The following is an 18,153-nucleotide window of genomic DNA, read 5'->3' on the forward strand; positions in this document are numbered from 1 at the left end:
TGGGACAAACAAGTTGCAAGTTTTATTTGGTAAAGAAGGGGACATCTTTTCAATGTGAAGATCTAGGGCTCACAGATGTCTGGAGTGGACACGTGGACTCTCGAGAGTAATCAGCGTTGGGAGAGGACAGAAGATTCAGGACCAGTGGAAGAAAAACCAAGAGAGGCTGGTTTTGGAGAAGCCACTTTCTAGAAGAATGTTTTTAGGGGGAACAAAAGGAAATGCCATTGGCAAGTTATGATGAGTTTGAACAAGATAAGGACTCAGAGTTTCTGTTTGTTTCAACTTTATGGCTGACTGGTGACAGTGCAATGGCAGTCAGATGATAGGAATCCTAAAGTGAAGAATCAGGTATCTCATACAAGAAGTTTCCAGTGGAAGAAAAGAGAAGGGAGATAATCTGGAGGTTGCTAAGGAACCGAGGGCAGGTGATGGGAATGAGCAGGCAGAGAGGGCAAGTTGCAGATACAGGGAGGGTGATTGGGCATCAGTGTCCCTGGGAAGGTGGAATTGAGTGGAGGCTAGAATTTCAGCAGAGACTGGGTTTACATTATAAAGCAAAGGAAGTAAAAGTCTGGATCCGGGGAAGTGTCTGTGAGTGATGGTGGAAAGTGAGGCAGTTGCTTCTGAAAGGGCTCTTTATTTTCTTTGTGATGTGGACAGCATTATCTGCTGAGATTGAGAGAAGGTAGATGAGGGGGAGTTTGAAGGAGAACAGAGAATATTTGAAATATCTGCACTAGAGAACGGGAGTGAGAGCTGACCAGGGACAGCTTGAGGAGGAGTTGAGGTTACGGACGGGAATTAGTACTGGCCCCGTGTCTTTGTGAATTTCTCCAGCAGCAAAGACTAGCAGTCTCACTGCCCTTCCTGAGCTTTGTGGGCTGCGTTTGAGGAGTTTCTGGTGAGGCGGGGTAGAGTCCATGAACAGGATATAATGAATGTCATGGCCATCTTTGCCATGTCCATCGGTGTTCTGTGCTGCAGGGTTAAAATAGTCTCTGAAGTTTTGAAGTGTGTGAAGCCCTTTGCTCCTTCAGTAAATGTCCCCAGACTGCTGTCCTGTTGCTCTTTCAGTTCGCATCTGCCTTTTTATACTGTTTCTGTCTCCTCCCTTTTTGTTTTCCTCCTTATTGTCAGTTGTCTGTCACATTGCTGTCTGCATGCAAGTTTCTGTCAGCCCTACACTCTGGACTTTGTCAACATCTGGGATTATCACACCTCTGACATCAAGCTGTGGGCTTGAAGACCAGACAACCACGCTTATTAAAATTATGTGCAAAGTAAGAGTAAATAACCTCTGAGTGGATTCTCACGTGCTGTGCTTTGAGGGTGTACGTCAGTGTTTGTACATGGGTTTTGTGCTGTTTATTGGGTTGTTTATCAGCTGTCCGTATATGAGATGCTTGTTGCCTGTGTTCCCATTGTGTTCCCCTTATTTTGAATTTCCGTGGATTGTGATAATATTCTTAGATAGCTCATGGTATTAATGATTTTTTTTATAATTATTCTCTGGTACTTGCAAAGCATTTTCATATGTATTACCTAAATTTAGAACTATATGGTTAGATATTTTATGCTGTTATTTCTTATTATTCTCGTGGATTTTCAAATACATATTATGTATGAGAATAGCGTGTATTTTCAAATATTGATGTATTTTGTATGAGAATAACCCACCATGTCACAACTCAGTCATTTAATCATATCACATGTAAATGAAATAGGGCAATGTAAATAAGTATTTTGGAGGTTTGAAAAGTAAGTTATCTACTCTTAACTTTTCATGTATTGGTTGTTTTTTTTTTTTTTTAACTTTTCTCATCTGTGAACATCTTTTGTCTGTATCAACAAGTTTAATTTTTAGGTGTACAGTAAGTAAATGCACTTTTTACCTTTTCTGTAAATTAATTTACTTTTGACCCCAGCGTTCCTTCTTGTTAGGAGGAAGATAAAGTCAACACCAGTCATTTGGACACTTGCCCCCACCCCCAAGGTTGTTCTAGAGTTTGGAGTCTGGAGAAATGCCAGACATTGAGGAGAGGGCCCTGAGTTGCCATTAGTTGCCTGGCCACACTGGTGGCCTTAGGAGAGGCCCTTCTCCCAGCCCTCACGTCCCTCCAGACGCAGCGGCTCTGCTCGATGCCTTTGATGCTTGCTATGCAGGAGCCATTGGTGAGGCCCAAAGCCCTGGCTGTGGGCTTCTGCCTCCCAGGGGCACTCTGAAGCTCTTTCCTCTGAGCCAAGACTCTGTCTTAACCCGGGCAGTGTGGGAGCAGAATGCTGCCAAGTAACTCTCAGACCTCTTTCCTCTCTCTAGTCCGGGGAGATCTGTTTTATTTATCTATTTAGGTCATGCTGTGCAGCATGCAGGATCTTCCCTTACACAGGGATTGAGCCCGTCTCCTGCATTGGGATCATGGGGTCTTAACCATTGGACCATCAGGGAAGTTCCGTCCATCCTCAAACTTTGTTCTCAGTAGGTTTAGGGTTGGGGAGGGGGGTTGGTTGATGTGGTTTTTAGTTGATGCAGTTTTTATAAAAGCTAGGAAGCCCTGATACAGTATAGCCTGTTTATAGGGCAATAACACAAATTTCTTTTTTAAAGTAGTGAGTTGCAGAGGAGTAAAAAAAACTCAGCAGGCCACCTCTGTTGTCTTACCACCTCTGAGACTAAACCTACATTGATTGCTCAGTCTTTACTTTTATAATTCAGTGAAGGATATTAATCTTTGTTAAATATGTTTATATTTTATTGATATAATTTCTGAGTGATTTAAATAGTAAGCCGCATATGACATTTTTTAGTGTGCTGTAAATATTCTAATTTTGTTTTGTCTTATTGTATCTAAGAACACTGGAACTATTTCGGGGCCGATGAGAATCTTGGTCCAGTGGCTGTGAGCATTCGAAGGGAAAAACCAGAAGAAACGAAAGAAAATGGATCTCCCTACAACTATCGAATAATTTTTAGAACTAGTGAGGTAAGTCACACACGAGAAAGACTTGAGGCTTAATTTAAGTGAGAAAAAAATAGAGTCGTAGCGGTAACAAAGCAATTAAATTTAATAGCACATGGTTGCAAATGTCTGTAGAATAAACAAAGACCCCTTTCATTCATTCCAGTGGTGACGGGGGTGGACATCATGATTCGATCTGGACCCTTTCTTCCCATCTAGCTTTGGATAGATGCAATAAATGAATGGGAATTTTGATTCACAGAAAGATATGTTCATTAAGTGTGACCCAAGGAAATTGGAGTCCTCAGAATCCCAAATTGGATATTACATACCCTGCTTGGGCAGCCGGAAGGCAGCGAGCCAGCTTGAGGAGCCAGAGGGGGTCAACTAAAACTTAACTCACGCTTTCAAACTATTATTGAGGAAGTTTCTTGACCCAGGAAAAAGGAAAGGGACTCCTTGGATTTTTTTTCTTTGCCATCTTGGACCTATTCTCAGAGGCTTAAAATAAAGACTTTTGAACTAGAGGCTGTCTAATTATGGGTAAAATGGGTCCTTGGAGTTCTTTATGGAACTAAGTACACATGATATGTGAGTTTCTATTTTAAAGTCAAATTCAGGTAAAGAAGAGAAAGTGAAAGAAAATGAAAGTGAAGTCGCTCAGTCGTGTCTGACTCTGCGACCCCATGGACTGCAGCCTACCAGGCTCCTCTGTCCATGGGATTTTCCAGGCAAGAATACTGGAGTAGGGTGCCATTGCCTTCTCCAGGAGATCTTCCCGACCCAGGGATTGAACCTGGGTCTCCTGCATTGTAGGCAGATGCTTTACCATCTGAGCTACCAGAGAAGTCTAAAAGGAAACATAAAAGAAAATAGCCAACAAAGCATTAAAAAAAAACTGGTGACAAAGATGGTAAAGAATCTGCCTGCAATGCAGGTTCCATCCCTGGGTCACAAAGATCCCCTGGAGAAGGGAACAGCTACCCACTCCAGCATTCTTGCCTGGAGAATCTTGTAGATAGAGGAGCCTGGCGGGCTATAGTCCATGGCATCCCAAAGAGTGGGATGTGACTGAGCAACCAAATACATATATGTAGTATTCAAATATTTATATATAATATATATGTATATTTATTTTCAAAAGTAAAATAAAAGCAAGCACTAGAGTTTGTCATGTAGAGACGGTTAAAACTCTGCCTGATTTCCAGATTCAAAAAATGACCTCATGACTATCAGGGACTATGAGGGATTTTTTTGTTTTCTTTCTAAACATGTGTATAGTTATGCCAGCTATCAATTTATTGCCTCTCTAAGCCAAATCACTTTAGGATTGTTGTCATGCATTAATGCCTAATACCCCCTTGAGGTAGGTAGAAAATAATGGTTTTGAAACTAGTTTAAATAGGACATTTGGCTTCATTTCCCCCATTGAATACAAGACAGGTTGTAGGGGTTGGCTTCACTTAGTAATTGCTTCTCAGCTTCAACTCTTGGGAAATTAAAAATAGGATTTTTAAAGGCACGGCCTTAATATCTAACGTGTTATGTTGAGTGGCCCAAGAGGAATGAAGAACCCATATACTCTAGGGTCCTTTTTCTCCAAGCCAAAGCTGATCATTAAGCAGGGTCAGGCCTTTCTTTTGTTGAACACACAGCACAGGGAACACACAGTTTTTGAAGCTGGATGGAGGTAGCTGCTCCTCAGACCCCACCAGCTTCCAGAGAGCCACTTACCTCCTCCCACCTGTTTCTGTCCTTCTGTGCCTAACCTTTTCCCCGCCTCCTCAGGCCGCTCTGGTTTAAGTCGTCCTCATCCTTTCGCTTTTCTATATTTTTCATTTCATTTCAGTTCCTTCTTGCCCCTATCTTCATGCTGGAGGTTGAGGCTTTCCGAGGTGGCCCTTTCTTTCTTTCTTTCTTTCTCAGCTCCTGACTCTTCTGTCCACGGTTGTCCCTTCCAGCTTGCCTTGCCTGCACGCCATGGCTGGTCGCAGCCTCTCTCTCCAGGTCAACTGCTGACCCAGTAAACGTGTCCCTCTGCCGTGGTTGGGGAACCACGCTCGCCTTCATCTGTTTTCTTGCCTCTCCCTGCCTCAGCCTCAAATGCTCCACCTACACCTCCCCCCTGTAATTACAGTTAAATCACACTTAAGGATTCCCTGGTCCTTTTCCTACCAATCCATTGGATGGGGCCCCGGGGCCATTTCCTTACCCTTTGATTGAAATATCCAAGTCAAATGTTGTTTATGGTTCGTTACCACCTACTCTCACGTTCAAATGAATGTTTAACCGATGACACCCTTTTGTTAGAGTTGTTCAGGCTGGAGGTCCTGTTGGACTTCTCTCTCCCACCCCCACCCCGCCCCCAGAGCTGGTCTCACCACAACACTGGTTGACTCTGTCTTCAAAATGTGTCCAGAATTCAACCGCCCCTCCCATCTCACTGCTTCTGCCTGGGCCCAGCCCACCACCATCTTCTCTTTCCTTCCTGCATCTTCCTTTAGGGCTGCGTCCTCTCAAGCCCAGCAGGGATCCTTTAGAAATGCAGTACAGATCTGTGATTCCTCAGTTCAGAATCCCTCTAGGGTTTTCCAGCTTCCAGGAAAAAGCCCTTCTCCTCCCTAGCCAGGGAGTCCAGGCACATCTGTCTCTGACCTTGACCTTGCTTTGTCTTTTCCAGCCGCAGTGGCCTCCTCTCTTCTGGGCAACCTGAGGACAGCCCTGCCTCAGGGCTCTGATGGTCCCTATTCCTCGGTAATCATGTTCGCCCCCAGGTGTCCTTGTGGGCATCGCTCTCTTTTCCTTCTGGCCTTTACTGTTAAGCCACAGGGGCCTTCTCGGCCAGTGGATCTAAAATTTCTACTGTCTCATATCCCACTTCCAGGCTTTATTTATTTCTTTCTTTCTTCCAGGAACACCACTATCTCACACATTGTACTTACTTACTGTATTCATTTTATGTCTTCCCCCTACTTGCATATAAGCTCAGGGATGCTGAGGACTCCAAGTTGTTCATGGTGGTGGTGGTGGTTTAGTTGCTAAGTCATGTCCAACTCTTGTGATCCTATGGACTGTAGCCCACCAGGCTCTCTGTCCATGGGATTTATGACTACACACCTAACAACTAAAATAGTCCTCCGGCACGTCGTTCCTTTCTTCCTCCCTCATGTTTATTTAATTCATTACCACTGTCTTAGTATATTTTTTTTTTCTTTCCAATAGAAATAATCCTCAAGTGTGGTTTAATTGTAATATCTTTATGAGACTTTTCAAAGAAATACACTAATGAAAGTCCTTTGATAGAAATATCTCTGGATGTTGGTCCTGATCCAGACAGAGCTCTTGCACTTTGTAGGATGGACAGTTGACTGACTGACTAATAAAGTAGGACTTAATTCTTAGGCTTTCGTAGGGATTTCTCATGCTATTAATTTCCCTTTGAGAAAAAAGAAAGCAGTCTCCAAAGTGACATTCCAGTTGCTTCATAAATAGCGTCAAGATAACAGAAATACAAACAGATATTTTTCATTTTAATAGAAACAATCATTGCACAGTATAAAGAAACCAAAAAAAAGACTTTACATGTATTTGTAAGTGTGGCTGTTTCTTCATGAACAAAATCTCTGACGTGAGTGCTTTTAAGCACAGGTGCACGGGCATATAGGAGGATTCTCTGCTTGTTTCTGGAAGTCATTAGCAAAACATACCAGTAACACTGGTGGTTCAGGTATAAAAATGATTCCTTCTTTTTCTTATCTGCTCAGACTTTTCTTGAGGTGGGCTGCTCTTTTTCTGTGGTCCAGGATTAACACTGCTTCCTTAGCATTCCTGGTCTGGAGCTCTCTCAGTTGGAAATCCGACCAGCCTTTGTAACTTCCTGACCCTCGACAGACATTGTCTCATGAAAGTAGGAGCACAGGAGTTGTTCAGCGGTTTCTCATGATGTAAGAAATGAAACAAAAATCATTTCTGTCAAATTAGATATTAAGCCACAGAAAAGGATTTTTTTTTTTTACCCAAGTGTTATTTGAAAATAGACTATACATGAAAGAAAAGATACTAATCAAATGAATAGACTACAAATAACCTCAAGCACCTTCTTCTTGTCTTGAGAGTCAGAGGTTGGTGAAATTGGCTTTTCCTTACCCTCGTCTCTCTTTCCTTCCGTTGACACCTGTTACAGGTTTTACTTCCCCGCTGATTCTTCCTTTGATTTCCATTTTCCCTGGTAATTCTCTGTCACACCATCTTGCCTGTTACTTGAACAGTACAGCTTCTTTCAAGCTGTATTCTCTGCCTGTAGTCTCTTCCTTGGGCAATGGCAACTGAATTTTCTTACGTCATCATCCCCATGCAAACAATTTCTGAGATGGCCTGTTGGTTCTGGGTGAGATGCTCACCCCTCGAGGTACACTCTGCTGGGGACTCTGGCCCACCCACAGCCCTCTCTGGCTCACTTAGATCCCGCTTAGCTACACTGGTCTCTCTTTCCTGCTCACACCCTGCTGTTTCTCATCTCCACACCTTTGCTCTCTGACACTGTCTTTTTGTACAGTTTTTCCTTGAAGGCCCCTTTTTAGTGCTACACTTTTCCATGAAGGCCTTTCCTTGTGCCCTGAGCCACAGCAGTCCTTTTTCTGCTTTTGTTATAGAATCTGACTTTGTTAGGTTTTTCTCAGTACATATATCCTCCTGGATGGATATCTCTTAATCTCTCACCCTCTTTTCACACCACACTTGGTCTTCAACATTTGCTCCTTTTGCAGTATAATGCCTTATAACCTACATGCTTAATGGAAACTCATTCAACTTAATGGTTTTGTCTTTAAGTCACCGTGGAGTGTTTAAATTGTACTAACAACTTTGTCACATGAAAATTCTTGAACATGAAAGCTACTTTGCTTCAACAGATCATCATTACTTAGGGAAATGTCTTTGCTTATGTTTATATTTCATAATAATAGCAGAGTTCTCAAGACATAGGGGGAAAGCACAAGTCACTTAAATGCTGTAGACAGTGGCTGCTGTACTAACTATAATCGTTGTCTTATCATAGCAGCATTTCGGGTTAGGAATAGTTTAAGCTGGTCAACAGTGCATTATGAACTTTAAAACTCTTCTCCTGCCCTTACCTCTTACAATTGGTATAACATCCAAATTCTAAGCATTTAGTCTTGTCTCTGGGATATCTCCTTAATTTCCTGGTATTTGTGTAAGTGACATTGTATAGCTATAGAGAGACCTTGGTCTTCCTGAGCGCTTCAAGGAAACGTATGCTCTTTGGTATGTAAGGACATGTCCTCAGAAAGCTTGAAGATGAGTTCCAGTGGACTTGCCTGGGTCTTGAAAGTACAGGGCGCGTTTTTCGTACATAAAGTGTCTTACCTCACTCCCCTCATCCTTTCTCCCTCGCTGGCTCAGCCGATCAAGTGTCACCTCCAGCTCCCTACGGGGGGCCTCACACTGGTTGTGTTTACTCATCTCCCTGGCCATGTGTCTCTTTCAGCTCATGACACTGAGAGGGTCAGTGCTGGAGGATGCCATTCCCTCAACAGCAAAGCACTCAACGGCTCGGGGGCTGCCCCTGAAGGAGGTGCTGGAGCACGTGATTCCTGAGCTCAATGTTCAGTGCCTGCGGTTGGCCTTCAACACCCCCAAGGTCACAGAACAGCTCATGAAACTGGATGAGCAGGGGGTAAGTGTGGCCCCCAGGGGAGGACATTTCTGTTGCTCTGGCTTCCCACTGAGCTTCCAGAATCAGACCTGAGGAGTTCTTTTTTGACGGGGAAAGCTGATACCATTTATTATGAAGGATCTTCTCTTTGCAGTTACTCGTTTTCTTTTTTCTTAACTCACTGAACATTTCTCATCTGATGAAATTCTCTATGTCAGGATTGACTGATATGGTACTTAAACAATGTTCAACTCTTTTGGTAATCTTCCATTAATGCAATGAATTTTTCAGATACTCCAATAAGTAATAGCAATAACAGTAGCTGATACTAATGAACATATTCACCAGGCTCTGTTTTAAGTACCTTAATATATTATCCCAACTTATGTCCCAGCTCCAGGAGAATGGTACCATTTTTATCCCCACTTTAAGGATGAGGAATCTGAGACACAGAGAGGTTAAGTAATAAGTCCAGGATCACACAGTTAATAAGTTCAAAGCATGTACTGGGAACCACTATACCATACTGTTCCTAAAAGCTTTAATTTTTAGTCTATTAGTACTATCAGAGATGTATTTTCATCAAGATTTTTAATTACAAAATTCAGAATTTTAAAAAATCTGGATCCTAACATGTAACAAAATGAAAATACTCAAGATTTTCTCACCTCCATACTTTCTAAACCTTAATGTGAGGTCATTGATCCAGATACACAAGAGTGATAGGATAATTCATATAGAGGGGACAGCAGAGTAGAGAATGCGAACCTGTAATCCGCTAACTGTAGAGTGTATCCACATTCTAGTTGGAATCATTTGAGCATATGGACTAGTTTTGTTAGACGTTGTAGTTATACACTCTTATTTTAACTCTTTGTTTGAATATTTTAGCCATAATGTGTCTTGACTGAGTGGTAATTCCACTGCATTTTTTTTAAAGGGTCTTCCAAAAGTAAAATTGGTCCAGTTATTGAATTCCATTCTATGAACAAATTTTGATAGAATTTTCTTAATTAGGCAAAAATTTGAATTTTATTAAAATGACTTATAATGCAAAGTAACAGTTGCAAGGTATGATTCAGTCTTTTAACTCAGCTGATAGGAATATATTATTAGATATTAGATGTAACTTTTCAAATCATTGCTCCTTTGGTCCATTCATCTTAAGCACAGCTAATGTCTATTCCATATGTATACATTTGGAATATACATTTCAAGTAGACTGTGAGTATCCATATTTATAACATGTAAATTTGATCACTTTGAAAATTTGAGCTTGGGGCTTCCTGGTGGCTCAGATGGTACAGAATCTGCCTGTAACATAGGAGACCCAGGTGCAATCTGTTGGTCACGAAGATCCTCTGGAGAAGGGAATGGCTACCCACTCCAGTATGCTTGCTTGGAAAATTCCATGGATAGAGGAGCCTAGTGATCTATAGCCCATGGAGTCGCAAAGAGATGGACACAACTGAGTGACTAACACTTTCAGAAGACTGCTGATACATAAATTTAACTCTTTTGGGTGCTGTGTTCCAATAAATATTTTGAGCATTCTAACAAAGGAAGAATAGAAAAATGACGATTAGATTCAATTTTACAAGTTCAAGGGAAACAACATTTAGACATTGGTAATACAAGGGATGAGATTTGGGGGCTTCCCAGTGGTGCTAATGGTAAAGAACCTGGCTGCAAATGCAGGAGACACAAAAGGCACAGGTTCAATTCCCTGGATTGGGATGATCCCCTGGAAGAGGGCATGGCAACCCACTCCAGTACTCTTGCCTAGAGAATCCCATGGACAGAGGAGCCTGATGGGCTACAGTCCATGGGGTCACAAAGAGTCACATATGACTAAAGCTACTTAGCATGCACACATACAGTATAATCATATACTGAACATTCTAATTTCAACAGATTAAACATTATTTTGTGTAAAAATAATAAAATAATTATTTTGTGTAAAAAAAAATGAACTTTTTTCCTTTTCACCCAAGGTTTTACTTAAATTAAAAAATGATTGCCCCAATTATAGATATTTTATGGGATCCCTGGCACGTTTCATGCTTCTCTTAGGCTTTACAAAATATTAGACCACAGGTAGTGCTTGCTCTGTGATAAATGCTTTATGATTACATCCACAGGACTTCCCTGATAGCTCAGTTGGTAAAGAATCTACCTGTAATGCAGGAGACCCCGGTTTGGTTCCTAGGTCAGAAAGATCCACTGGAAAAGGTATAGGCTACCCACTCCAGTATTTGTGGGCTTCCCTTATGGCTCAGCTGGTAAAGAACCATCTGCAGTGTGGGAGACCCGGGTTTGATCCCTAGTTTGGGAAGACCCCCTGGAGAAGGGAAAGGCTACCCATTCGAGTATTCTGGCCTAGAGAATTCCATGAACTATCTAGTCCATGGGGTTGCAAAGAGTCAGACACGACTGAGCAGCTTTCTCTTCCACAAAGAAAGATGAAAGCACTATAATGAATTTAGCTTAAAGGTACATTTATTTAATTCACAAAACTGCCCATTATTCTGAAATGACGGGCTTCTTATTTTTGTTTTTGTTGTCCAGTCACTAATAAGGCATTCCGACTTTTTGCCATCCCCTGGACTGCAGCACGCCAGGCTTCCCTGTCCTTCACTGTCTCCCAGTTTGCTCAAACTCACGTCCATCAAGTCAGTGATGCCATCCAGCCATCTCATCCTCTGTCGACCCCTTCTCCTCCTGCCCTCATCTTGGGGGATATTAATATCAAATATTATCCCTTCCTTCATAAATTATTGATGATCATATGTGTTAAATGTTTCCTATAATGCTTTCTCAGTGAAACTACAGCTTGGCAGTCTAGATAAGTCTCCCCAATTTTATTTTGGAAATTTTACTAGGCAGTAGAATCTAGAAGCTTAAAACCTGCTATTCTGTGCGAGCAGCTCTATATCTGAACTAAGGGATACCACTACTTGGCCTCTCTTTCTGTTTATGTATTCATAGCATTTAAAGCCCAGGATTATACTGATAAAAAGAGGACACAGATACTTAGGGGCTTAGTCTGGGGAGTCGTATTTTTGGTAAGGAAATTTTATTAATGCCTTGGAATCCTTTTGAGAAATTGATTATTCTGGTGACTTTACAGATAACAGATTTTGAAAAAGGAATGTCTCTAGGTGCTTATAATGCATTTGAATCACTGCAGAATGTTGTTAGTTTCCATCTGTGTCATCATTTTCTGAAATTTCCTGCTTTGTACATCCTTATATTTAAAGAGATTCATAGTTTGAATTGTGTGTTAGTTGCTCAGTCGTGTCCAACTCTTAGCGACCCCATGGACTGTAGCCGATGACTGAAGCAACTTAGTACAGAAAAACTGAACTCACTGAAAGGAGCCTCTATATCTCCCTTTAAATTTTATTTAAATAATTCCTTTAAAATCCTTTCTATTTTAACAGCTCACATAATTATTCTCAGATAAAGAAAACACTATTTGCTTGCTATATTGTGGCATTTTGCCTTTCAGATCTTTGGTACTTTTTTTTTTTCATTTACCATTTTTAAAAGCTAAAATGAACAGAAGAACAGATGTAAGTTATATCTATATGATATAAAAGATAGCATTTCATAAAAATACAAAAATTTGTTTCTCATTTGACCAGACTGATATTTATGTGGGAGCTGAAGTTGACATTTTAATCCCCCAAGTTTTAGGAAATGATCATGCGCTTCGTGGCTTACCCATGCTTTCACGTTCACCTTCCTCCCAACTTCCTGGGCCTTTCACTATTGATTGATGTCCATTTCCATTATCATCTAAAGGGCAATCACAAGATGAAATAACCTGCCAATGATTGCACATTCTCATGAATTTAGAACAGCTTGTGACTTAGCAAATTTGAATTAACTCTGGATTTAGTTTTCCCATCATGGTCCTGGATCTTCACTTATGAGATAATTGAGAGCATCTCTTATGATGAAAGCACTTTAGATAAGTATATGTTTACTTATTGCACTGTTCTAAGCTCTTTACCAACATCATCTGCTTTAACCCTCACGGCACCCCTGGATAGTAGGCTCCAGTTATTGGCCTTTTATACTTGAGAGGAGTGAGGCTTTCAGAAGCAGTACTGTTTTGCCTTAGGAGTCCTGAATGCTGGATATGCATTTGCATGGTACTAACTTTGGCTTTTCAGATTTGTAAGTTTTCATCTCTGGCTCAGATGGTAAAGAATCTGCCTGCAAAGTGGGAGACCTGGGTTCGATCTCTGGGTCAGAAAGATTCCCTGGAGAGGGGAATGGCAATCAACCCCAGTATTCTTGCCTGAAGAATTCCATGAACAGAGGAGCCTGGCAAGCTATAGTCCATGGTGTTGCAGAGTCCGACATGACTGAGCTACTAACACTTCCACTATTGCTTTTTGCACATATCAAATTATTTTGATCTTCCAAACTACACTGTGAAGTATTAGGAATTTCATATATTGCCAACTTTTTAATAATACGGGTAATTCAGTTACTTTTAGATTTGCCATATCAATGCTGTTTTTCTTCATTGGCCATTAAAAAACACCTTTATCTCACCTACTCCGTGCAATGGAGTGAAAAGATCATTCTGTCAGCAGTGAAAGTGACATTGAAAATGAAAAGAAAGTGCAAGATCATTATTCCAGGCCCTGTTGCAAGGATCTCACATGTGTAGAGCACTTACTGCAATGCCAGGCACATGGTGAACACTGAATGATGATACAATAGTAACTCGTTAGTAGCCTGTTTACACGCATTATCTCATTTCATCTTTATAAGCATCTTGCTGTTATAGATACTATAATATATCGTGCTTACTTTTATAAGTAAAAAGCATAACTTTTCAAATCCAGTAAATGTTCAGTAACCACTCTTTGCAGAGTTTTATTAATAAATACTGTATGCTAGTAAGACACAGTCTTTACCTATGAAGGAAACAAAGTCGTAAATTGCTATAAAAATAAAAGGTGGGTTTAATATAATGAGTGTAATAACAGAACTACTAACAAACAAGCCAGTGGGGCCTAGTCACGATTAATCAGATGGGTCAGGATGAAATGGACCTTTCATCAGTCCAGAAAATAAGCAGTGTGGTGGTCTAGACTCAGAACAATGAGAACAAAGCACAGCAGGCTAGGAGCCTGGGATGCGGGTATGGGACAGCGAGCAATCCCGCTGAGCAGGAGTGTCAGGCAGTTATAAAAATAGGTATTTTTTTATTGAGCAGTGACTAAGCCAGGAACTGTGAAGCAATTTACATGAATTATTTTAATTAATCCTTAGAATCCTTTGATGTAGATGCTGTTATTCTTGCTTTGCTGACAAGAGTACTGAGGCACAAAGAGCGTGAAGGACCCCCCAGATCACAGTTAGGATATGCTTAAATCCAAGCATTCAGACTCCAAAGTCTGCTTTCTTACCCAGTACACTCTACACCCCATCTTCCCATTCTCTCCCCTTGAGTAGGAGAAGGAACTGGAAATATGGCTCCAGGTTTTATTGCTACCAGCTGCAGAGCCTAATATTAAGTATAACATGCAAAACCCAAGATCAGAATAGAACTTAAAAATAAAGTAAAATTGCCAGTCTGCAGTAGAGAAAATTGGAAGACCTGTTTTCATTAGGAAATGTCAAGTTTCATGTTCATAGTAGTGATTTTATCTAAATCAATATCTCCACTGTTTTTCTAGATACTTATTAAAAATATAAAGAATGAAAACATTTATTGGATTCTCTGTTCTTTAAAATGTTGCCCTTCAAATTATTGAAGTTAAAGGGGTAAAGTAATCATATCTAATTAGGTCTGCAATATACATCTCAAGAATAGATATAAGGAAAAAAGCAATCTTTATTTGATAATGAATAGTGCTGTTCTTTTGATTTAGGGAATAAATGAAATTTTTTGCTGACTTAGCCTGTTCATTGCCCTGGTGCATTATTTTATTGATGATAAATGAGTTTGACCAGCCACTTTCCTCTTTGATTCAGGCATCTGGAGTTAAAGAATGAACCGCAGGGAAAACAACATTGTCTATGAATGAAGCTTTGGCAAAACAATCAACACTCCTGAAATTTTGATCTTCTTCTAGATTATGATATCAGTTAATACATGTGTAAAGTTCAGAAGGCCACCAGATGGGTTCCATATGTACATTATCAGGAAGAAATATACGTGACAGTCATCAGATCAGGGAAAGAAGCCCGTGGCATTGGTCTCTTTCTCTTGTCTGCACACAAGTAATGATTACTCTGCATGGGCTCATCCATGCTGTTTGCCTGGCTGAGGCTGGGGTGGGTGACTGAATGGAGTCCTTTCCAAGGTAAGGTTTATGATTAATATGACTGAAAGCAGTAGTGTTTGGAAGACGTTTGGCTTAGTAGGACTGTAGTTTATAGTGAAGGATCTCAGCATGGCTAAGACCTGCAGTAAGGACTCTTTGGTTCACAATCCAAAAAAGACCGAGGAAGTGATTGTAGATATTTCAGTCTTCCTGATTTTAAACTGAATTGTGTTTTAAATTCAGCTTTAAAATAAAAAGCTAGTTTCGCTATTAATAATACCTTCACATGGGCCAAAAATCAAAGTGTTTACATCGAAGGGTCCCATTTCTACCCTGTTCCTATCTCTCAGCTCTCTTCTCCCCTCTAGTTTCCACTGTTATAGTCTCTTATGTATTCTGATGTTTCTTTATACAGATACACCAAAAATGCAGATGTAGTCTTATTTCCCTTTTTCTTACACAAAATATAACATGCTATACACATTTCCATTTTCACTTAGTAATATATTTTGAAGCTCTTTCTATGTCAGTACACAGGAAGTTTTCCCATTGTTTTTATGGCTGCATAATATTCTGTTTAGTTGCTGTACCAAAGTTTATCTAACCAGTTTCTCTATTAATAGACATTGAGATGGATTCCAGTCTTACTGTTACAAACAGTGCTGCAATGAAAAGCCTATTCCTATATAATTGAAATTCATCTTAATATCAAATCAATACAAGTACATAAATCATCAATTTAATAGCAGTATGAACCTTTCTATTTTTGTGAGAACTTGTACAAAACATATTATTATAGAATATTTATATAGAATGTGTGTATTGAATATTTCCTTTATATGTGTATAGAATACAAAATGTGTGTCTAGAATATTTCCTTTACATTATGCCAAAGATAAAAATAGAATCTGTGTACATGTATATAAATAATTTTGACAGCATTTCAGACAGATTTTTTAAAAAATGATTTTCCTACCCAGTATCCATATGTCGTTTTTTAAAGCAGTTTGATTTTTGTTAGTAAATTCCAATGAGGATAAAGTTTCTAACTCGCATTTTTTTCACTCCCAACACTGAATTTTTCTAGTCTCTTTGTCATGCTTTTGGAGGACAGTACAGTGATAAATCTTTAGAAAGTAGTTAAAACAGTTATCATGTTTATGAAGAACAAACCAAAGTAAATGCTGTCAATATGAATCGTGAGGATTTGAAAAATGAGCAAGGTCTTCATATCTAATGGCAGAATAACTTGTCTCAGATCAGTCTACCCACTGCGAATAATCAGTGCTTTTAAAAAATAGGTTTAGACTTTTGCTTCTAGAAGCATGGAATAGATGCATTTGCTAAGTATGGCCAATGTATGTAAAGCAAACGTGAAAGGTGAAAAGAAGGATGCAGACCAGCTGGGGATCTTGGGATGAGAAAAGCCATAATGGCCACAAACAATAAAAACTGAAATAAGAGGAACTTCTTCAACTGGATTAAAAAACAAAATACACCTATAAGACCCCTGCAGCGTACATCATAGTTGATTAAAGAGTTAATGGTAAAGACAAAGATGTATACAGCCACCATTGCTATTCAGCTTGGTGCTAGAAGGTCTAGTCAGTACAATAAGGTGAGAAGAGGAAGGCACGTAGATAAAGGAAAGGGAAATGTGAACGTGTGCCCATGTCAGATAACGTGATAGTGTGTGTACAAAACCCCAGGAAATCTGCCGAAACTTGTTAGAACTGCAGGCTGTGTCCAGCATGGTTGTATGATTCAGCATCAACTCACAAACATCAATTGGATCTCTTTTGATGAACATGGGGAAACAGAAAATAAAATACAGTACCATGTATCGCCCTTCAATAAAAAATGAAATAGAGAAACCGAAAACAGCCCCACACAAATAGATCCAACTGATTTTTGACAAAGGTATAAAAATATTCAGTGGAGGAAAGTCAGGCTTTTCAAACAAAGGTGCTGAAACAATTACATAGACAAAATAATGAACTTGACCTACGTCACACATTATACAGAAATTTATTTAAATGAATCATAGGTTGAAATGTAGGACTTTAAAAATCTGTGACAAAAACATAGAAGAAAATCTGTGACCTAAGGGTTAGTGAAGAGTTCTTATATATCGTATCAAAATCTTGGTCTAGAAAAGAAATAATTGAAAAATTTGGGTTCAACAAAATTAAATCATTTTGCAGCACGTTTTTCCTGGGGCATTTGCTGGTTTGTAAGAGGCTTGGGGCTAAAGTGTGGCCAAAGTACAGATTAAAAGTTAGGTGGCTACTGTTTAGAGTTTTCATTGATTTCATGGGACCTGCAGAAATAAAATACAGAGGTCAAGGATCACTGGAGAACTTGGATTTGCTTTTAAAAAAATCAGATTGAAATTCTAGAACTGGAGGGGGAAAAAAGAAAACCCCAGAAGTTAAAAATCTCAGCAAATGTTTTACAGAGCACATTAGATACAACAGAAGAGAAAAATGATGAAGTTACCGGAAAATGTTTAATTGAATAATGTAGACAAGAAAACATGAGAAATACAGAAAAGTGCCTAAAAGACATGTGGGCCATAGTGAACACATACGTGTAATGGAATTCCCAGAAAAGAGGAAGAGAAATTAAAGCAGTATTTGGAGACATAATCGATGTCTGAAGAAATACCCCTAGAGAAGTTTCCAAAACTGATGAAACACACACAAGTTAAGACAGAGTCAAGAACTCTGCCTATGGTAAGCAGGGTAGATACAAAGAAAGTCAGATATAGGTCCATTGTAGTAAAAATTGCTGAAATTAAAAAGAGAACAATCTAAAAATAGCCAGAGGAAAAAGTACATTCAAAGAAGAATATAAGACAATTGGATTAAAATTAACCATTTCCTGAGCTGTAAAACATAAAAGGTAGAAGCCACATTTCTAGAAATGCTGAAAAAGAAGAATTCTCACTAGGAATTTTATCTAGCAAAAATACTCATTAAAAATGTAGACGGACAAATTTACAGTTGGAAAAAAATAGAACAGTGATTGTCTGAGGCAGTGATTGTCGGTTGATACAGGCATATACAGCAGTTGGGAACCAGGGGGCTTGGGGTGAAAGAAATATTCTGTATTTTGATTTGAGTGCGGGTTTGTTAGAAATCATTAAACCATATGCCTCAAACAGATGCAGTTTACTGTCCAGAAATTATATGACTTGAAAATGGAGGCAGATCTCTAATTCCAG

The 18,153-nt window shown here is 39.7% G+C and overlaps 1 protein-coding gene across 10 annotated transcripts in view; it reads left to right on the forward strand.

Annotated features, from left to right (window-relative positions):
• Positions 1 to 18,153, forward strand: part of SIPA1L1 (signal induced proliferation associated 1 like 1) — a 520,426-nt gene that overhangs the window by 401,626 nt on the left and 100,647 nt on the right. For all 10 annotated transcript variants that reach the window (XM_027552312.1, XM_027552311.1, XM_027552318.1 and 7 more), the window contains 2 exons: positions 2,854 to 2,984; positions 8,467 to 8,655. In XM_027552312.1, the coding sequence (XP_027408113.1) occupies positions 2,854 to 2,984; positions 8,467 to 8,655 (320 nt within the window). The remainder of the gene's footprint in view (positions 1 to 2,853; positions 2,985 to 8,466; positions 8,656 to 18,153) is intronic.

This window comes from Bos indicus x Bos taurus, chromosome 10, assembly GCF_003369695.1.
Source record: "Bos indicus x Bos taurus breed Angus x Brahman F1 hybrid chromosome 10, Bos_hybrid_MaternalHap_v2.0, whole genome shotgun sequence".
NCBI classification, from domain to species: Eukaryota; Metazoa; Chordata; class Mammalia; order Artiodactyla; family Bovidae; genus Bos; species Bos indicus x Bos taurus.